Source organism: Pinus tabuliformis, chromosome 6, assembly GCF_031772625.1.
Source record: "Pinus tabuliformis cultivar Carrire ecotype Pingquan chromosome 6, CPIR1, whole genome shotgun sequence".
NCBI lineage: Eukaryota > Viridiplantae > Streptophyta > Pinopsida > Pinales > Pinaceae > Pinus > Pinus tabuliformis.
The window spans coordinates 68,118,185-68,140,910 of record NC_142292.1 but is presented as its reverse complement, the minus strand read 5'-3'; the positions used below and the strand labels follow the sequence as shown (position 1 = coordinate 68,140,910).

General features: G+C 39.1%; 1 protein-coding gene across 1 annotated transcript; it reads right to left on the bottom strand.

The window, feature by feature from the left end:
• Positions 1–1,689: 1,689 nt before the first annotated feature.
• Positions 1,690–22,726, bottom strand: LOC149257268 (putative disease resistance protein RF9). The gene is made up of 3 exons (XM_089367543.1): positions 21,004–22,726; positions 3,237–3,303; positions 1,690–3,139 (listed from the first exon to the last, which is right to left on the bottom strand). Exons 1-3 carry the CDS (start codon positions 22,724–22,726, stop codon positions 1,690–1,692), a joined length of 3,240 nt encoding a protein of 1,079 aa, XP_089223669.1.

The following is a 22,726-nucleotide window of genomic DNA, read 5'->3' as shown; positions in this document are numbered from 1 at the left end:
TTTATTCGCAATAAAAAATCACTACACATTATTATAATTTTGCTAGCATTTATAATAAGCCATGTTAAAAAAGTCTTCATCTTTTAAATTTTTTTTTTTTTTCTTTCTTTCTTTTTCTTTTCTTTCTTTTTTTTTTCTTTTCTTTCTTTTCTTTTCTTCTTCTTCTTTTTCTTTCTTTTTTTCTTTTTTCTTTCTTTTTTTTTTTTTTTTTTTTTTTTTTTTTTTTTTTTTTTTTCAGAGAAAAAACCATCATAGCTTATATTAAGAGAATATAATGATCTGAATACATAGATATGTTGGAAACAGATTTTCCAAATATACTGAAGAGTATCAGGTATTCCAAATAACTAATTACCAGATACCAAAATATAATATCATATCAGTCCAAAAACTTTTAGAATTGTCTTAGACCGATCAACACATATTAACAGGGCAAACTGAAAAGATTTACAAGATTGAAATGCTTTCAAAAGCAAAACATATCAACAATCCCTGATAAGAGACACATAATTGAGAATCAAGGTCCAAAATCAGCCATTTAGGTCGTGACTTGCCAAAATTCGCAACAGAATAGAGTTCAGAGGCGCCCTTGAATCTTGAAAAATATTAGCATTCCTCCATTTCCACAAGAACCAGCAGACAAGGATAAACAAAGTTCGTTGGGATAAACTCTGCTCGCTCCACCATTTAAAGCCATCCTGAATAGAGGAAAAGACCAGGTGAGGAAAACCAAAAGACAAAGAAAGTTCATACCAGATATGGAGAGATGAAGCACATTGGAAGAACATATGAAAATTTGTCTCAGCCGCATTCTGACACATGGGGCATCTGCCCGGACCATGCCAACTTTTCTTTTGAAGGACCTCCCAAGTAAGGTACCTGTTCCTGAAGACCAGCCACGAGAATAAAATCATTTTAAGTGGGCATGCCGCCTTCCATAATTGAGGAGCCACTACTAATAAAATACATTTAAAAAGTCCAAAATCTCTTTGCGAGTGAGAGATGAAAGAAGCTCGATTTCTTAATTTAATTTGATGAGTGCATGTCGTCGTTTATTTATGCGTGTTTTTCTTATTTCGAAAATATTGTATTAAAATTTAATTTAATATATTAACATTTTAAGATTCATCTCTCATATTTATTATAAGAAATAATTAAATTAAATTACAACCAGTTTAAATTTATTTTAATTTTTAATCTATTAAATATTAGGAGATCAATTTTTTTTCATTTTAAAAAAATTGTATCTCAAAAAATTTGATCTCTAAACACTAGATAAATCTAGAGTTAAAATAAATCTAACCTAATTTAGTTTCGTCTTTAAATAAGTTATGTTTGACATAAATATCATAAATTTTCATATAAAAATCAATACCATGAAATTAATATTATTTTTATTTTTAAATATACCATAAATCAATACCATAAGTTTTCAAAATAACCCTAATTTAACTAAAATGAATATATACCAATAAAATAAATACATTCAAATTTTATTTTATTTTCACTTGCATCACAATAATTACATCACAGCATATCAATGATAAAAAATTTTACATCACAACAACATATCTGCGATAGTGAGGTAGAGAGCCTAAACTACAACATACATATACAAATCAGATACTTCCCGGCCAAGACAAGAATGAGAATCACCAACATCAGCCTAAACTACAACATACATACAAATCAGATACTTCCCAGCCAAGAATGAGAATGACCAACATCAGGTTGAGGTTGAGGTTGCTCGGGTTCCAGTTCCGGCTCTGGCTCCGGCTCCGGCTCCGATTCCAATTCTGTTATCGCTTCAGATTCCGATTCCGCTTCCCCATCAAATTCCAATGCTTCAAATTCCACATCATCCAATTCCAACGCTTCTATATCTGGTAAAGATGATGCCGGTTCTGATGTTGCTATTGCTTTTGAATAATTGCGCTCCAAAATTTTCCATGAGTCGACTTTCTCTACTTCCACCAGCAAGCGTTGGTCCATATCTAGTTCCTCCAGATTAGCCAGTCGCTCTAATCCTAAGGGGGCAGATTTCAGTTGGTTGCAATTTCTGATCACCAGCTGATTTAACTTGGGCAATGCTTTATCTTCTATGGTTGGAAAGGATTTCAAAACCTTGAAATTTTCTATTTCGAGCTTTTTCAGTCGAGAAAACGCATTAGGTTGTCCCAACTCCCGTGGAATCTCTTCACAACTTTCATTGTTTGACAAGCGTAGCATTTTCAGGTTAGGAAGATTTTGGAGGGCTTTAAAATGATCCGCCCCAATGCTGTCATCTCCATCCAATACCAGCACCCTGAGGTTTCGAAGCTGGGAAATCCAATAACCAGGTTCAGGTGGGGGCGGCGGAAGCCTACATTTACGTAACCAAAGGATTTCAAGATTTTCCATGTATTTCAGACACATGCCCTTTGGAATACTGCAGCACTGACCAGATGCAGATGAAGGAACATATTCCAAGGAGAGAGTCCTCATCTTTGTCAGCCCCCGCCATATCTTTCGCTCGGGGAAATTTGTTGATATTGATTCCTCGTTAAATGCTAATGATAAGTGTTGGAGGCCAGTCAAATTTTTGACATCGGTCAATTGAAATGCATTGCCTGTGTTTTTCCTTTTCACTTGGAAGTCTCCCAACTTCAACGTCCTTAAAGAGCGGAGTTCTGATATCCCTGCAGGCAACCACTCCAACTTTTTGCACCCCTTCGCGTTGATATGTAGCATATATCTATGGTCGCCTATCCCTGGATGCAACTTTTGTAGATCCTTGCACTCACTAACATCCAGATACTGTAGGTTTCGGAGACCACTCAGGGATCTCGAAAGCTTTTGTATCTTTGTGCCGGACAAATTCAGGAACTTTAAGCCCTTCAAATCCCCGATAGATTTGGGTAATGAGGCTATATCAGTTTGACTTAAATGTAAAACAGCCAGATATCTCAGCCTGTTAAAAAAGCATTCGGAAATTGATGTGATACCTTCATTCTGTTGGAATGTTAATTCCAACTGCAAGTTGCAGACACCGTGCAGGCAGACGTGGGCAGCCGACTCAGCAAGCATGAACGACGGCAGACTGAAACCGTTCAGCAAACCTGTCTGAAATTTCTCGGACCACTTTCCGGCAAAGGTATTTCTGTATGTTTGAACCCGATGCAATCAACCGTGGACGCGTGTTCCTCCCTCTACGTCAGCCAACGTAATATCTTGGGAGGTAAAGTTCTGCAGCAAACTGTCTCCCGATATCTCCGTCCACTGTCCGATTGTTTCCATCGCTCTCCACCGTTGATTGCTCCAAACCTGCATACGGGCAACATTAAATATTTACGTGGAGTAAAAAAAACAAGTTTGGTTGACCGCCGAATTGTCAGTAAATGAATTGACCGCCATGCTGAGAATTAAATGGGTTCGTAAGTTGTTGGTAGAACCTTAAATTTTATTTACACGGAAGCATGGGAACAAAAATGTATTTTTTATGTTATTTGTTTTATGCGTTGACCATTTTTTATATATGCATTACAATGAAAAGAATGCATGTTGTAGTGTATAATGTAAGGAGCGAATATCGCACAGCAGTGCGTAGAAGTAGTGTGAGAGAGAGGATAATGCACAACAGTGCTATCCGCGAAGAACAAGGGAGCAGCATGTATTTTGTTGACTGGTGGTAAAGCTCGTTGCGGAAGAAAAACTAAGAGAGATGCACAGCAGTGCAATGTGTGAGCTCGAGGCAGCGAATAGAGAAAACGAGGAGGAAGCATGAAAATCGTATGGTGTGAGTAAGGATTTCATTTTGTGAATCATGTAAAATTTCACTGCATATGTAAATTTATTTTTACAGCAGTAAGTGTAAAAAATAGTTTTACAGCAGTAATGTAAAAGGGGTTTTACAGCAGTAAACCCAGCACAGTGAATTCTCAAGTGGAGAGAAAAGACAGAGTTTTTGTTTTTGATGGGTGAAAGTAATTTTGGTGAATCCCTCTCAGCAAAGAGGATGAATATGTATCAGAGTTGGCTGAATGTATTTTTGGTAAATCCCTCTGAGTAAAAGAGGATGAATGTTGTTTCAGGCATTTTATATTTTAATGAATACAAGGATTTTTATGGCTGTGTAATACTCTCTTCTTCAGTCATTTTAAAAAAAAAAAGCTTCCCTATGCACAAAAGATCCTGTGGAGCAAAGGAAACAGAGCATTGTCTCTGTGTGGTGTTAATGTTTGTTTGGTTTTGGTATTTTCCCATTGAAAAATACCCAATAGTGGTATCAGAGCTAATCCAAGCTCTTTGAAGGTGACAAAGAAGCTGAAGGAAAGACTCTTGTTGCAGCAGTAAAGTTTCTCCAGCAGTGTGAAGTTTCAGCCAAAGGGATTCAGGTATTTCTCAAGTTTTTGAGTTATTGTTGAAGAAACAGTCAACATTTTAAAAACACAGTCAAGTATTTTGGAGTATAGTTAAGAATGGCAAGGTCAAAGAAGAAAGCCTCCAAGCCTGCTAAAAATGTGTCTCCCTCTTCTACTAAAATAGAAGACAGTCTATTTGAAAGCATTCTATTTGAGGCTTCAAAGTTTAATGGAAATTTTGATATGTGGGAAATAAAAATGAGGGCTGTCTTACAGTCTCAAGGGATTGAAGTCTGGGAACCAGTGATTGATGATAGCAAGAAGGATAAAGAATCCAAGGAGTATAATGCACAAGCAGCAAAACTAATCTTGGATGGACTGCCTGATTCTGTAAAGAAGAATTTAGGGAAATATTTATCAGCAAAGGATATTTGGGACACACTGCATGACCTTCATGCAAAGGGAGCACTGACCATGACCATCAGTGAAGAAGAAAATTTTGAACCCATCATAGAAGCTGAATGTGAGAAGGTTGACCTCATTAAACTTCAAGTAAAAGAAAGGGATGAAGAGCTCGTCAAGCTTAAGAAGGAACTTGATGAAAGCAAGAGGAAACATCATGAAGAAGTCATATCCATGACAAATCAGTGGAATAGGGCAAAGAAGCAAGAAGACGCCTTGTCAAGTCAACTTGAACAAAGGCACAAGAGAGTGAACAAGCTTGTAGAAGAGATTGGACAGTACAAGGTAGAGGTCTCCTCCCTTAAGTCTGAACTACAAGAAGCCAGGAAGTAGGCACAAGGAGCTGAAAAGAAAATGGAGAGCAGTCAAGCAGAAATCTCCAAAATGAAGTATGATATTATCTCCCTCAAAATAGTAGTAGCTGAAGCTACTCGTAGCAAAGAAGAGACTGAGGAACAGCTTACAAAGAAGAATAATGAGTGTGAAAGATTGGAAGAAGAGATTGTCCTCCTCAGGAAAAAGGTTAAAGGGATGAACAAAATCATGAAGAGCTCTCAAGCCTTGGATGACATGCTCAGCTATCACAGATCTCCATTTGATAAATCAGGACTTGGGTATGTAGGTGAACCCTCAAACAAGAATGAAAATGCTTTAAGCAAAGGAGATGTGAAGAAGCAAGAAAGAGATTGTGATGCTCCTAGTTCCAGCAAAGGCAAGGAGAAAAATGAAGGCTGCAATAGAAGAAATCCTACTCCAAGTAGAAAATCAGCTCCAAGAAGAAATGTAGTTGACGTCAAAGAGGCAAGATGCAATGGTTATCATCAAAGGATCTCAAGGCAGCAAGGCTTCAGAAGTACATCAAGGAAACCTCCATCTCCCAGGTACCAAAGTTCATTTTTTGGTTATTGTTATGCTTGCTCAAACTTTGGTCATAAGGCAAAAGACTGTAGAGCATTTCATAGAGATAGATGTTGTAGTCTCCGACAATCTCCAAGAAATAATTTTACAAGAAGAAATCATGAATTCTTATTCATGAACAATGTAGAATGTTTCAAGTGTCATAACATTGGCATATGGCACGTGATTGTAACTTAAGATGGGCTCCTATGCAAGCTAGACCCACACAAAAGAAGAAAGTTACACAAGTATGGAGAAGGAAGGAAATACAGTCTGAAAGCCCCTTGAGCTCCCTAGTTGATCTAAGTTTCTTTTGAGAAAACTTTGCTGAAAGAAGATGATGCATACAGTTAAGGGGAGCATGTAATTTTTATCATAATCGCTGAACTGTTTTAACAGTCGCTCTTTGATGAAGACCTTTTCATAAGGGAAAGATATGAAGTTAAATCTGCCATAGAAGAAGAGAAGAAAAGTATGCAAAGCAAGAAGACCCTCACAGCAGTGGGAAGACAGAACATAAAACAGCAGTTTGGAAATTTTTTTTGTTATGGAGCACATGCATTGAAATGCATAGCAATGGAAGGCAGTTTCCTTCTATTTAATGTGAGAGAATATACTCACAGCAGAGTGAGTGTAATACACAGCAGATGGAAGTGTTTTGTATTGACAATGAAAATGCAAAGCAGTGAGAGGAAAATGAGAAGAGGGTAAAACGCAGCAGAGCGTAAATGCCCAGTGTTTGAGAATACAATGAAATTTTTCACACAGTAGTGAAAAGGGTAATGCAAGTCTTGTTTTTGTTGTTGGAGAATATGTAGTAAAAACACACAGCAATGTGAATATGAAAAATGCAGCAGCATGAAATTTTGTTGTTGTTGTTGAAGAAACGAAATGTAATGGGCAGCAGCACATGTAAAAGAAATTTTTTTACAGCAGCAAATGTAAATGAGATTTTTACACACCAGCAATGTAAAATCTCATGAGGAGAACAGAGTAATATTTTCGGTTGTTTTGGAACTGCATCTAAAGCAGTGTCTGGCAGTAATCCCTCCTTGAGAGGAAGTGAAGTTCTTGGTGAATCCCTCTGTTAAGAGGAAGGTGCTTTTCAGCACAGTGTCATGGTGAATCCCTCAGTCAAGAGGAAGATGCTTTTCAGCATAGTGTGGTGAATCCCTCTGTCAAGAGGAAGGTGCTATTCAGCATAGTCTCAGGTGAATCCCTCTGTCATGAGGAAGGTGCTCTTAAGCATCGTGTCAGGTGAATCCCTCTGTTAAGAGGAAGACTATTTTGATTGCTTGTGGAACTGCATGTGAAGCAGTATTGGTGAATCCCTTTATGTGAGGAAGATGTTATTGTAACAGTAGTTGGTGAATCCCTCTATGTGAGGAAGATATTTTTGTAACAGCAGTGTTGGTGAATCCCTCTATGTGAGGAAGTGTTTGGGTATGTTTGAATGCCCAGCAGTTGAAATTAAAGGGGAGTGTTGGAATGTTAATTCCAACTGCAAGTTGCAGACATCGTGCAGGCAGACGTGGGCAGCCGACTCAGCAAGCACGAACGACGGCAGACCGAAACCGTTCAGCAAACCCGTCTGAAATTTCTCGGACCACTTTCCGGCAAAGGTATTTTCCGTATGTTTGAACCCGATGCAATCAACCGTGGACGCGTGTTCCTCCCTCTACGTCAGCCAACGTAATATCTCGGGAGGTAAAGTTCTGCAGCAAACTGTCTCCCGATATCTCCGTCCACTGTCCGATTGTTTCTATCGCTCTCCACCGTTGATTGCTCCAAACCTGCATACGGGCAACATTAAATATTTACGTGGAGTAAAAAAAACAAGTTTGGTTGACCGCTGAATTGTCAGTGAATGAATTGACCGCCATGCTGAGAATTAAATGGGTTCATAAGTTGTTGGTAGAACCTTAAATTTTATTTACACAGAAGCATGGGAACAAAAATGTATTTTTTATGTTATTTGTTTTATGCGTTGACCATTTTTTATATATGCATTACAATGAAAAGAATGCATGTTGTAGTGTATAATGTAAGGAGCGAATATCGCACAGCAGTGCGTAGAAGTAGTGTGAGAGAGAGGATAATGCACAACAGTGCTATCCGCGAAGAACAAGGGAGCAGCATGTATTTTGTTGACTGGTGGTAAAGCTCGCTGCGGAAGAAAAACTAAGAGAGATGCACAGCAGTGCAATGTGTGAGCTCGAGGCAGCGAATAGAGAAAACGAGGAGGAAGCATGAAAATCGTATGGTGTGAGTAAGGATTTCATTTTGTGAATCTAATGTAAAATTTCACTGCATATGTAAATTTATTTTTACAGCAGTAAGTGTAAAAAATAGTTTTACAGCAGTAATGTAAAAGGGGTTTTACAGCAGTAAACCCAGCACAGTGAATTCTCAAGTGGAGAGAAAAGACAGAGTTTTTGTTTTTGATGGGTGAAAGTAATTTTGGTGAATCCCTCTCAGCAAAGAGGATGAATATGTATCAGAGTTGGCTGAATGTATTTTTGGTAAATCCCTCTGAGTAAAAGAGGATGAATGTTGTTTCAGGCATTTTATATTTTAATGAATACAAGGATTTTTATGGCTGTGTAATACTCTCTTCTTCTTTAAAAAAAAAAAGCTTCCCTGTGCACAAAAGATCCTGTGGAGCAAAGGAAACAGAGCATTTTCTCTGTGTGGTGTTAATGTTTGTTTGGTTTTGGTATTTTCCCATTGAAAAATACCCAACAGTGGTATCAGAGCTAATCCAGGCTCTTTGAAGGTGACAAAGAAGCTGAAGGAAAGACTCTTGTTGCAGCAGTAAAGCTTCTCCAGCAGTGTGAAGTTTCAGCCAAAGGGATTCAGGTATTTCTCAAGTTTTTGAGTTATTGTTGAAGAAACAGTCAGCATTTTAAAAACACAGTCAAGTATTTTGGTGTATAGTTAAGAATGGCAAGGTCAAAGAAGAAAGCCTCCAAGCCTGCTAAAAATGTGTCTCCCTCTTCTACTAAAATAGAAGACAGTCTATTTGAAAGCATTCTATTTGAGGCTTCAAAGTTTAATGGAAATTTTGATATGTGGAAAATAAAAATGAGGGCTGTCTTACAGTCTCAAGGGATTGAAGTCTGGGAATCAGTGATTGATGATAGCAAGAAGGATAAAGAATCCAAGGAGTATAATGCACAAGCAGCAAAACTAATCTTGGATGGACTGCCTGATTCTGTAAAGAAGAATCTAGGGAAATATTTATCAGCAAAGGATATTTGGGACAGACTGCATGACCTTCATGCAAAGGGAGCACTGACCATGACCATCAGTGAAGAAGAAAATTTTGAACCCATCATAGAAGCTGAATGTGAGAAGGTTGACCTCATTAAACTTCAAGTAAAAGAAAGGGATGAAGAGCTCGTCAAGCTTAAGAAGGAACTTGATGAAAGCAAGAGGAAACATCATGAAGAAGTCATATCCATGACAAATTAGTGGAATATGGCAAAGAAGCAGGAAGACGCCTTGTCAAGTCAACTTGAACAAAGGCACAAGAGAGTGAACAAGCTTGTAGAAGAGATTGGACAGTACAAGGTAGAGGTCTCCTCCCTTAAGTCTGAACTACAAGAAACCAGGAAGCAGGCACAAGGAGCTGAAAAGAAAATGGAGAGCAGTCAAGCAGAAATCTCCAAAATGAAGTATGATATTATCTCCCTCAAAATAGTAGTAGCTGAAGCTACTCGTAGCAAAGAAGAGACTGAGGAACAGCTTACAAAGAAGAATAATGAGTGTGAAAGATTGGAAGAAGAGATTGTCCTCCTCAGGAAAAAGGTTGAAGGGATGAACAAAATCATGAAGAGCTCTCAAGCCTTGGATGACATGCTCAGCTATCACAGATCTCCATTTGATAAATCAGGACTTGGGTATGTAGGTGAACCCTCAAACAAGAATGAAAATGCTTTAAGCAAAGGAGATGTGAAGAAGCAAGAAAGAGATTGTGATGCTCCTAGTTCCAGCAAAGGCAAGGAGAAAAATGAAGGCTGCAATAGAAGAAATCCTACTCCAAGTAGAAAATCAGCTCCAAGAAGAAATGTAGTTGATGTCAAAGAGGCAAGATGCAATGGTTATCATCAAGGGATCTCAAGGCAGCAAGGCTTCAGAAGTACATCAAGGAAACCTCCATCTCCCAGGTACCAAAGTTCATTTTTTGGTTATTGTTATGCTTGCTCAAACTTTGGTCATAAGGCAAAAGACTGTAGAGCATTTCATAGAGATAGATGTTGTAGTCTCCGACAATCTCCAAGAAATAATTTTACAAGAAGAAATCATGAATTCTTATTCATGAACAATGTAGAATGTTTCAAGTGTCATAACATTGGGCATATGGCACGTGATTGTAACTTAAGATGGGCTCCTATGCAAGCTAGACCCACACAAAAGAAGAAAGTTACACAAGTATGGAGAAGGAAGGAAATACAGTCTGAAAGCCCCTTGAGCTCCCTAGTTGATCTAAGTTTCTTTTGAGAAAACTTTGCTGAAAGAAGATGATGCATACAGTTAAGGGGAGCATGTAATTTTTATCATAATTGCTGAACTGTTTTAACAGTCGTTCTTTGATGAAGACCTTTTCATAAGGGAAAGATATGAAGTTAAATCTGCCATAGAAGCAGAGAAGAAAAGTATGCAAAGCAAGAAGACCCTCACAGCAGTGGGAAGACAGAACATAAAACAGCAGTTTGGAATTTTTTTTTGTTATGGAGCACATGCATTGAAATGCATAGCAATGGAAGGTAGTTTCCTTCTATGTAATGTGAGAGAATATACTCACAACAGAGTGAGTGTAATACACAGCAGATGGAAGTGTTTTGTATTGACAATGAAAATGCAAAGCAGTGAGAGGAAAATGAGAAGAGGGTAAAACGCAGCAGAGCGTAAATGCCCAGTGTTTGAGAATACAATGAAATTTTTCACACAGTAGTGAAAAGGGTAATGCAAGTCTTGTTTTTGTTGTTGGAGAATATGTAGTAAAAACACACAGCAATGTGAATATGAAAAATGCAGCAGCATGAAATTTTTTTGTTGTTGTTGAAGAAACGAAATGTAATGGGCAGCAGCACATGTAAAAGAAATTTTTTTACAGCAGCAAATGTAAATGAGATTTTTACACACCAGCAATGTAAAATCTCATGAGGAGAACAGAGTAATATTTTCAGTTGTTTTGGAACTACATCTAAAGCAGTGTCTGGCAGTAATCCCTCCTTGAGAGGAAGTGAAGTTCTTGGTGAATCCCTCTGTTAAAGAGGAAGGTGCTTTTCAGCACAGTGTCATGGTGAATTCCTCAGTCAAGAGGAAGATGCTTTTCAGCATAGTGTGGTGAATCCCTCTGTCAAGAGGAAGGTGCTATTCAGCATAGTCTCAGGTGAATCCCTCTGTCATGAGGAAGGTGCTCTTAAGCACAGTGTCAGGTGAATCCCTTTGTTAAGAGGAAGACTATTTTGATTGCTTGTGGAACTGCATGTGAAGCAGTATTGGTGAATCCCTCTATGTGAGGAAGATGTTATTGTAACAGTAGTTGGTGAATCCCTCTATGTGAGGAAGATATTTTTGTAACAGCAGTGTTGGTGAATCCCTCTATGTGAGGAAGTGTTTGGGTATGTTTGAATGCCCAGCAGTTGAAATTAAAGGGGAGTGTTGGAATGTTAATTCCAACTGCAAGTTGCAGACACCGTGCAGGCAGACGTGGGCAGCCGACTCAGCAAGCACGGACGACGGCAGACCGAAACCGTTCAGCAAACCCGTCTGAAATTTCTCGGACCACTTTCCGGCAAAGGTATTTTTCGTATGTTTGAACCCGATGCAATCAACCGTGGACGCGTGTTCCTCCCTCTACGTCAGCCAACGTAATATCTCGGGAGGTAAAGTTCTGCAGCAAACTGTCTCCCGATATCTCCGTCCACTGTCCGATTGTTTCCATCGCTCTCCACCGTTGATTGCTCCAAACCTGCATACGAGCAACATTAAATATTTACGTGGAGTAAAAAAAACAAGTTTGGTTGACCGCCGAATTGTCAGTGAATGAATTGACCGCCATGCTGAGAATTAAATGGGTTCATAAGTTGTTGGTAGAACCTTAAATTTTATTTACACAGAAGCATGGGAACAAAAATGTATTTTTTATGTTATTTGTTTTATGCGTTGACCATTTTTTATATATGCATTACAATGAAAAGAATGCATGTTGTAGTGTATAATGTAAGGAGCGAATATCGCACAGCAGTGCGTAGAAGTAATGTGAGAGAGAGGATAATGCACAACAGTGCTATCCGCGAAGAACAAGGGAGCAGCATGTATTTTGTTGACTGGTGGTAAAACTCGCTGCGGAAGAAAAACTAAGAGAGATGCACAGCAGTGCAATGTGTGAGCTCGAGGCAGCGAATAGAGAAAACGAGGAGGAAGCATGAAAATCGTATGGTGTGAGTAAGGATTTCATTTTGTGAATCATGTAAAATTTCACTGCATATGTAAATTTATTTTTACAGCAGTAAGTGTAAAAAATAGTTTTACAGCAGTAATGTAAAAGGGGTTTTACAGCAGTAAACCCAGCACAGTGAATTCTCAAGTGGAGAGAAAAGACAGAGTTTTTGTTTTTGATGGGTGAAAGTAATTTTGGTGAATCCCTCTCAGCAAAGAGGATGAATATGTATCAGAGTTGGCTGAATGTATTTTTGGTAAATCCCTCTGAGTAAAAGAGGATGAATGTTGTTTCAGGCATTTTATATTTTAATGAATACAAGGATTTTTATGGCTGTGTAATACTCTCTTCTTCAGTCATTTTAAAAAAAAAAAGCTTCCCTGTGCACAAAAGATCCTGTGGAGCAAAGGAAACAGAGCATTTTCTCTGTGTGGTGTTAATGTTTGTTTGGTTTTGGTATTTTCCCATTGAAAAATACCCAATAGTGGTATCAGAGCTAATCCAGGCTCTTTGAAGGTGACAAAGAAGCTGAAGGAAAGACTCTTGTTGCAGCAGTAAAGCTTCTCCAGCAGTGTGAAGTTTCAGCCAAAGGGATTCAGGTATTTCTCAAGTTTTTGAGTTATTGTTGAAGAAACAGTCAGCATTTTAAAAACACAGTCAAGTATTTTGGAGTATAGTTAAGAATGGCAAGGTCAAAGAAGAAAGCCTCCAAGCCTGCTAAAAATGTGTCTCCCTCTTCTACTAAAATAGAAGACAGTCTATTTGAAAGCATTCTATTTGAGGCTTCAAAGTTTAATGGAAATTTTGATATGTGGGAAATAAAAATGAGGGCTGTCTTACAGTCTCAAGGGATTGAAGTCTGGGAATCAGTGATTGATGATAGCAAGAAGGATAAAGAATCCAAGGAGTATAATGCACAAGCAGCAAAACTAATCTTGGATGGACTGCCTGATTATGTAAAGAAGAATCTAGGGAAATATTTATTGGCAAAGGATATTTGGGACAGACTGCATGACCTTCATGCAAAGGGAGCACTGACCATGACCATCAGTGAAGAAGAAAATTTTGAACCCATCATAGAAGCTGAATGTGAGAAGGTTGACCTCATTAAACTTCAAGTAAAAGAAAGGGATGAAGAGCTCGTCAAGCTTAAGAAGGAATGAAAGCAAGAGGAAACATCATGAAGAAGTCATATCCATGACAAATTAGTGGAATAGGGCAAAGAAGCAGGAAGACGCCTTGTCAAGTCAACTTGAACAAAGGCACAAAAGAGTGAATAAGCTTGTAGAAGAGATTGGACAGTACAAGGTAGAGGTCTCCTCCCTTAAGTCTGAACTACAAGAAGCCAGGAAGCAGGCACAAGGAGCTGAAAAGAAAATGGAGAGCAGTCAAGCAGAAATCTCCAAAATGAAGTATGATATTATCTCCCTCAAAATAGTAGTTGCTGAAGCTACTCGTAGCAAAGAAGAGACTGAGGAACAACTTACAAAGAAGAATAATGAGTGTGAAAGATTGGAAGAAGAGATTGTCCTCCTCAGGAAAAAGGTTGAAGGGATGAAAAAAATCATGAAGAGCTCTCAAGCCTTGGATGACATGCTCAGCTATCACAGATCTCCATTTGATAAATCAGGACTTGGGTATGTAGGTGAACCCTCAAACAAGAATGAAAATGCTTTAAGCAAAGGAGATGTGAAGAAGCAAGAAAGAGATTGTGATGCTCCTAGTTCCAGCAAAGGCAAGGAGAAAAATGAAGGCTGCAATAGAAGAAATCCTACTCCAAGTAAAAAATCAGCTCCAAGAAGAAATGTAGTTGATGTCAAAGAGGCAAGATGCAATGGTTATCATCAAAGGATCTCAAGGCAACAAGGCTTCAGAAGTACATCAAGGAAACCTCCATCTCCCAGGTACCAAAGTTCATTTTTTGGTTATTGTTATGCTTGCTCAAACTTTGGTCATAAGGCAAAAGACTGTAGAGCATTTCATAGAGATAGATGTTGTAGTCTCCGACAATCTCCAAGAAATAATTTTACAAGAAGAAATCATGAATTCTTATTCATGAACAATGTAGAATGTTTCAAGTGTCATAACATTGGGCATATGGCACGTGATTGTAACTTAAGATGGGCTCCTATGCAAGCTAGACCCACACAAAAGAAGAAAGTTACACAAGTATGGAGAAGGAAGGAAATACAGTCTGAAAGCCCCTTGAGCTCCCTAGTTGATCTAAGTTTCTTTTGAGAAAACTTTGCTGAAAGAAGATGATGCATACAGTTAAGGGGAGCATGTAATTTTTATCATAATTGCTGAACTGTTTTAACAGTCGTTCTTTGATGAAGACCTTTTCATAAGGGAAAGATATGAAGTTAAATCTGCCATAGAAGCAGAGAAGAAAAGTATGCAAAGCAAGAAGACCCTCACAGCAGCGGGAAGACAGAACATAAAACAGCAGTTTGGAAATTTTTTTTGTTATGGAGCACATGCATTGAAATGCATAGCAATGGAAGGTAGTTTCCTTCTATGTAATGTGAGAGACTATACTCACAGCAGAGTGAGTGTAATACACAGCAGATGGAAGTGTTTTGTATTGACAATGAAAATGCAAAGCAGTGAGAGGAAAATGAGAAGAGGGTAAAATGCAGCAGAGCGTAAATGCCCAGTGTTTGAGAATACAATGAAATTTTTCACACAGTAGTGAAAAGGGTAATGCAAGTCTTGTTTTTGTTGTTGGAGAATATGTAGTAAAAACACATAGCAATGTGAATATGAAAAATGCAGCAGCATGAAATTTTTTTGTTGTTGTTGAAGAAACGAAATGTAATGGGCAGCAGCACATGTAAAAGAAATTTTTTTACAGCAGCAAATGTAAATGAGATTTTTACACACCAGCAATGTAAAATCTCATGAGGAGAACAGAGTAATATTTTCGGTTGTTTTGGAACTGCATCTAAAGCAGTGTCTGGCAGTAATCCCTCCTTGAGAGGAAGTGAAGTTCTTGGTGAATCCCTCTGTTAAAGAGGAAGGTGCTTTTCAGCACAGTGTCATGGTGAATCCCTCAGTCAAGAGGAAGATGCTTTTCAGCATAGTGTGGTGAATCCCTCTGTCAAGAGGAAGGTGCTATTCAGCATAGTCTCAGGTGAATCCCTCTGTCATGAGGAAGGTGCTCTTAAGCACAGTGTCAGGTGAATCCCTCTGTTAAGAGGAAGACTATTTTGATTGCTTGTGGAACTGCATGTGAAGCAGTATTGGTGAATCCCTCTATGTGAGGAAGATGTTATTGTAACAGTAGTTGGTGAATCCCTCTATGTGAGGAAGATATTTTTGTAACAGCAGTGTTGGTGAATCCCTCTATGTGAGGAAGTGTTTGGGTATGTTTGAATGCCCAGCAGTAGAAATTAAAGGGGAGTGTTGGAATGTTAATTCCAACTGCAAGTTGCAGACACCGTGCAAGCAGACGTGGGCAGCCGACTCAGCAAGCACGAACGACGGCAGACCGAAACCGTTCAGCAAACCCGTCTAAAATTTCTCGGACCACTTTCCGGCAAAGGTATTTTCCGTATGTTTGAACCCGATGCAATCAACCGTGGACGCGTGTTCCTCCCTCTACGTCAGCCAACGTAATATCTCGGGAGGTAAAGTTCTGCAGCAAACTATCTCCCGATATCTCCGTCCACTGTCCGATTGTTTCCATCGCTCTCCACCGTTGATTGCTCCAAACCTGCATACGGGCAACATTAAATATTTACGTGGAGTAAAAAAAACAAGTTTGGTTGACCGCCGAATTGTCAGTGAATGAATTGACCGCCATGCTGAGAATTAAATGGGTTCGTAAGTTGTTGTTAGAACCTTAAATTTTATTTACACGGAAGCATGGGAACAAAAATGTATTTTTTATGTTATTTGTTTTATGCGTTGACCATTTTTTATATATGCATTACAATGAAAAGAATGCATGTTGTAGTGTATAATGTAAGGAGCGAATATCGCACAGCAGTGCGTAGAAGTAGTGTGAGAGAGAGGATAATGCATAGCAGTGCTATCCGCGAAGAACAAGGGAGCAGCATGTATTTTGTTGACTGGTGGTAAAGCTCGCTGCGGAAGAAAAACTAAGAGAGATGCACAGCAGTGCAATGTGTGAGCTCGAGGCAACGAATAGAGAAAACGAGGAGGAAGCATGAAAATCGTATGGTGTGAGTAAGGATTTCATTTTGTGAATCATGTAAAATTTCACTGCATATGTAAATTTATTTTTACAGCAGTAAGTGTAAAAAATAGTTTTACAGCAGTAATGTAAAAGGGGTTTTACAGCAGTAAACCCAGCACAGTGAATTCTCAAGTGGAGAGAAAAGACAGAGTTTTTGTTTTTGATGGGTGAAAGTAATTTTGGTGAATCCCTCTCAGCAAAGAGGATGAATATGTATCAGAGTTGGCTGAATGTATTTTTGGTAAATCCCTCTGAGTAAAAGAGGATGAATGTTGTTTCAGGCATTTTATATTTTAATGAATACAAGGATTTTTATGGCTGTGTAATACTCTCTTCTTCAGTCATTTTTAAAAAAAAAAGCTTCCCTGTGCACAAAAGATCCTGTGGAGCAAAGGAAACAGAGCATTGTCTCTGTGTGGTGTTAATGTTTGTTTGGTTTTGGTATTTTCCCATTGAAAAATACCCAACAGTGGTATCAGAGCTAATCCAGGCTCTTTGAAGGTGACAAAGAAGCTGAAGGAAAGACTCTTGTTGCAGCAGTAAAGCTTCTCCAGCAGTGTGAAGTTTCAGCCAAAGGGATTCAGGTATTTCTCAAGTTTTTGAGTTATTGTTGAAGAAACAGTCAGCATTTTAAAAACACAGTCAAGTATTTTGGAGTATAGTTAAGAATGGCAAGGTCAAAGAAGAAAGCCTCCAAGCCTGCTAAAAATGTGTCTCCCTCTTCTACTAAAATAGAAGACAGTCTATTTGAAAGCATTCTATTTGAGGCTTCAAAGTTTAATGGAAATTTTGATATGTGGGAAATAAAAATGAGGGTTGTCTTACAGTCTCAAGGGATTGAAGTCTGGGAATCAGTGATTGATGATAGCAAGAAGGATAAAGAATCCAAGGAGTATAATGCACAAGCAGCAAAACTAATCTTGGATGGACTGCCTGATTCTGTAAAGAAGAATCTAGGGAAATATTTATCAGCAAAGGATATTTGGGACAGACTGCATGACCTTCATGCAAAGGGAGCACTGACCATGACCGTCAGTGAAGAAGAAAATTTTGAACCCATCATAGAAGCTGAATGTGAGAATGTTGACCTCATTAAACTTCAAGTAAAAGAAAGGGATGAAGAGCTCGTCAAGCTTAAGAAGGAACTTGATGAAAGCAAGAGGAAACATCATGAAGAAGTCATATCCATGACAAATCAGTGGAATAGAGCAAAGAAGCAGGAAGACGCCTTGTCAAGTCAACTTGAACAAAGGCACAAGAGAGTGAACAAGCTTGTAGAAGAGATTGGACAGTACAAGGTAGAGGTCTCCTCCCTTAAGTCTGAACTACAAGAAGCCAGGAAGCAGGCACAAGGAGCTGAAAAGAAAATGGAGAGCAGTCAAGCAGAAATCTCCAAAATGAAGTCTGATATTATCTCCCTCAAAATAGTAGCAGCTGAAGCTACTCGTAGCAAAGAAGAAACTGAGGAACAACTTACAAAGAAGAATAATGAGTGTGAAAGATTGGAAGAAGAGATTGTTCTCCTCAGGAAAAAGGTTGAAGGGATGAACAAAATCATGAAGAGCTCTCAAGCCTTGGATGACATGCTCAGCTATCACAGATCTCCATTTGATAAATCGGGACTTGGGTATGTAGGTGAACCCTCAAACAAGAATGAAAATGCTTTAAGCAAAGGAGATGTGAAGAAGCAAGAAAGAGATTGTGATGCTCCTAGTTCCAGCAAAGGCAAGGAGAAAAATGAAGGCTGCAATAGAAGAAATCCTACTCCAAGTAGAAAATCAGCTCCAAGAAGAAATGTAGTTGATGTCAAAGAGGCAAGATGCAATGGTTATCATCAAAGGATCTCAAGGCAGCAAGGCTTCAGAAGTACATCAAGGAAACCTCCATCTCCCAGGTACCAAAGTTCATTTTTTGGTTATTGTTATGCTTGCTCAAACTTTGGTCATAAGGCAAAAGACTGTAGAGCATTTCATAGAGATAGATGTTGTAGTCTCCGACAATCTCCAAGAAATAATTTTACAAGAAGAAATCATGAATTCTTATTCATGAACAATGTAGAATGTTTCAAGTGTCATAACATTGGGCATATGGCACATGATTGTAACTTAAGATGGGCTCCTATGCAAGCTAGACCCACACAAAAGAAGAAAGTTACACAAGTATGGAGAAGGAAGGAAATACAGTCTGAAAGCCCCTTGAGCTCCCTAGTTGATCTAAGTTTCTTTTGAGAAAACTTTGTTGAAAGAAGATGATGCATAAAGTTAAGGGGAGCATGTAATTTTTATCATAATTGCTGAACTGTTTTAACAGTCGTTCTTTGATGAAGACCTTTTCATAAGGGAAAGATATGAAGTTAAATCTGCCATAGAAGCAGAGAAGAAAAGTATGCAAAGCAAGAAGACCCTCACAGCAGTGGGAAGACAGAACATAAAACAACAGTTTGGAAATTTTTTTTGTTATGGAGCACATGCATTGAAATGCATAGCAATGGAAGGTAGTTTCCTTCTATGTAATGTTAGAGAATATACTCACAACAAAGTGAGTGTAATACACAGCAGATGGAAGTGTTTTGTATTGACAATGAAAATGCAAAGCAGTGAGAGGAAAATGAGAAGAGGGTAAAACGCATCAGAGCGTAAATGCCCAGTGTTTGAGAATACAATGAAATTTTTTACACAGTAGTGAAAAGGGTAATGCAAGTCTTGTTTTTGTTGTTGGAGAATATGTAGTAAAAACACACAGCAATGTGAATATGAAAAATGCAGCAGCATGAAATTTTTTGTTGTTGTTGAAGAAACGAAATGTAATGGGCAGCAGCACATGTAAAAGAAATTTTTTTACAGCAGCAAATGTAAATGAGATTTTTACACACCAGCAATGTAAAATCTCATGAGGAGAACAGAGTAATATTTTCGGTTGTTTTGGAACTGCATCTAAAGCAGTGTCTGGCAGTAATCCCTCCTTGAGAGGAAGTGAAGTTCTTGGTGAATCCCTCTGTTAAAGAGGAAGGTGCTTTTCAGCACAGTGTCATGGTGAATCCCTCAGTCAAGAGGAAGATGCTTTTCAGCATAGTGTAGTGAATCCCTCTGTCAAGAGGAAGGTGCTATTCAACATAGTCTCAGGTGAATCCCTCTGTCACGAGGAAGGTGCTCTTAAGCACAGTGTCAGGTGAATCCCTCTGTTAAGAGGAAGACTATTTTGATTGCTTGTGGAACTGCATGTGAAGCAGTATTGGTGAATCCCTCTATGTGAGGAAGATGTTATTGTAACAGTAGTTGGTGAATCCCTCTATGTGAGGAAGATATTTTTGTAACAGCAGTGTTGGTGAATCCCTCTATGTGAGGAAGTGTTTGGGTATGTTTGAATGCCCAGCAGTTGAAATTAAAGGGGAGTGTTGGAATGTTAATTCCAACTGCAAGTTGCAGACACCGTGCAGGCAGACGTGGGCAGCCGACTCAACAAGCACGAACGACGGCAGACCGAAACCGTTCAGCAAACCCGTCTGAAATTTCTCGGACCACTTTCCGGCAAAGGTATTTTCCATATGTTTGAACCCGATGCAATCAACCGTGGACGCATGTTCCTCCCTCTACGTCAGCCAACGTAATATCTCGGGAGGTAAAGTTCTGCAGCAAACTGTCTCCCGATATCTCCGTCCACTGTCCGATTGTTTCCATCGCTCTCCACCGTTGATTGCTCCAAACCTTCATACGGGCAACATTAAATATTTACGTGGAGTAAAAAAAACAAGTTTGGTTGACTGCCGAATTGTCAGTGAATGAATTGACCGCCATGCTGAGAATTAAATGGGTTCGTAAGTTGTTGGTAGAACCTTAAATTTTATTTACACGGAAGCATGGGAACAAAAATGTATTTTTTATGTTATTTGTTTTATGCGTTGACCATTTTTTATATATGCATTACAATGAAAAGAATGCATATTGTAGTGTATAATGTAAGGAGCGAATATTGCACAGCAGTGCGTAGAAGTAGTGTGAGAAAGAGGATAATGCACAGCAGTGCTATCCACGAAGAACAAGGGAGCAGCATGTATTTTGTTGACTGGTGGTAAAGCTCGCTGCGGAAGAAAAACTAAGAGAGATGCACAGCAGTGTAATGTGTGAGCTCAAGGCAGCGAATAGAGAAAACGAGGAGGAAGCATGAAAATCGTATGGTGTGAGTAAGGATTTCATTTTGTGAATCATGTAAAATTTCACTGCATATGTAAATTTATTTTTATAGCAGTAAGTGTAAAAAATAGTTTTACAGCAGTAATGTAAAAGGGGTTTTACAGCGATAAACCCAGCACAGTGAATTCTCAAGTGGAGAGAAAAGACAGAGTTTTTGTTTTTGATGGGTGAAAGTAATTTTGGTGAATCCCTCTTAGCAAAGAGGATGAATATGTATCAGAGTTGGCTGAATGTATTTTTGGTAAATCCCTCTGAGTAAAAGAGGATGAATGTTGTTTCAGGCATTTTATATTTTAATGAATACAAGGATTTTTATGGCTGTGTAATACTCTCTTCTTCAGTCATTTAAAAAAAAAAAGCTTCCCTGTGCACAAAAGATCCTATGGAGCAAAGGAAACAGAGCATTGTCTCTGTGTGGTGTTAATGTTTGTTTGGTTTTGGTATTTTCCCATTGAAAAATACCCAACACATTCTTCCGCAGCAATAAAAAGCGGAGCCTTGGACATTGGATGGCCATTTCCTCGTTGATTGTGCCCGATATTTTGTTCTGCGTCAATGAAATCCTATGTGCGCCCCGGTACTCTTCCAATGGAGGTAATTCTACCAACTCTTTTGCAGGCATTAACAAGCATTTAGCTTCCTCATGAGACTCGGAAAGAGCTAAGCGGTGCATCAAATCTTCCATTTCATACCTTACCCGCCCATCCCAACGGACCGGTGATTTTTGTATCATGCACTGATTAACCAGTTCTTCTATGTAAGAGGATGCTACATCGTATGCATCAACTCCAGAAGAAGTTACAGAAACAAATTCTTGAGCAATCCATGGATAGACTAGATATTCAGATCTTATTGGAGTATTTGGAGGAAATGATGCAAAATAAAGAAAACAAGGCTTTAGATTATCAGGCAAACCCTGGTAACTTAACCTCAGAGTGGGCATAATCTGCCGGTTTATGATGCCTGCTTCATCTAGATGAGATAACTGCGCTTCCCAGGTATACCGATACTTCTTTACCGGAGCCATGGACTTTCCTATTGCCTTGATGGCCAAAGGTAGCCTCGAACATTTCTCTAGAATACGTTTGGTATCGACACCTTGCAGCTGGCTCGGAAGTTTTCTGTCCATGCCCTCCTTGGTCCGGAAAGCGTGAACACAGAACAACTCAAGGCTGTTTTCTTCAGATAAATACTTCATCCGGTGGGTATAATAAGCCCCCATGGCATCTGAAACTCCCTTATCACATGTGGTCACCACAATCTTATTTTTTTTATTACGATTTTCCCCGCTTGTGCCAAGGGCCAAGCCAATCTGTTCCAAGATATCTTTTTGCCACACGTCATCCAGAACAAATAGACAACATTTCCCTTGTAGATTTCTATGAAGTCGGTATCTAAGCCCCTCCGTGCTTAGCTCCGTCAGCTTGCTGTCGGGATCATCTTCTATCTGTCTATCCATCTCGAGGAGCAGCTTTTTAATGTCAAACATCTGCGTTACTGGGATCCAAACCAGATGGTCAAAACGTTTCTCTGCGCCCTTTTGTTCTTGTATTTTCAAAATATTTTGGAAGACATGTTGGACCAGAAGAGTTTTGCCTATCCCTGCCATGCCTACAACGGCAATGACTCGTGGGCCCTCTTCATCTTCGTCTGCCTGCATTACCTTTTGTGTGATGATATCGATGTTCTTTTCCATGCCCACAATTGGATAATCAAGAGGAACTGGGCTCGATTTTTTCCTCAACTCTTTTAAAAATGCACCGTCATTAAGACAAGCATTCACATCCATAACGGACGCAAGATATCTGATATATTTCTCGCCAGTTGCATGTATGTCGCTGATTCTCTCTTTTAACTTCTTAATCTTACGGGCCATCCTATTGTTGAAACGTGGATCACGGAAGAAAAATAATGCGTTCCTTTCACCCGCTTCCTCCTCGTATTTCTCCACGGTCTCCACAGCATCGATGAGAAAATCCTGAAGTTTTTGCAGCCAGTTGGTGACTGAATCAGAGTTCCTCTTGTCCTTGGCGTCGTTCAACAGGGATTTAATGGCAACAAGCTCGTCACATATGGACTGAAAATCCGCTTTGAAATTGACAGCCAACGACACCTCTTGCATCACCTTGTCTGCGAGCATGGCCGTCAGTTTATCAATAAGCGTGTTAGAAACAACGCCTGCCAT

Bases quoted from the DNA above. Each gene is read 5' to 3' on its own strand.
- LOC149257268 (XM_089367543.1), bottom strand. From the start codon at position 22,726: ATGGCAGGCGTTGTTTCTAACACGCTTATTGATAAACTGACGGCCATG. The intron at 3,304-21,003 runs GTATTTTTCAAT...GCCCGTATGCAG, and splicing joins GCTGCGGAAGAATGTGTTGG to GTTTGGAGCAATCAACGGTG. The intron at 3,140-3,236 runs GTTTGCTGCAGA...TCAAACATACAG, and splicing joins GACGGAGATATCGGGAGACA to AAATACCTTTGCCGGAAAGT.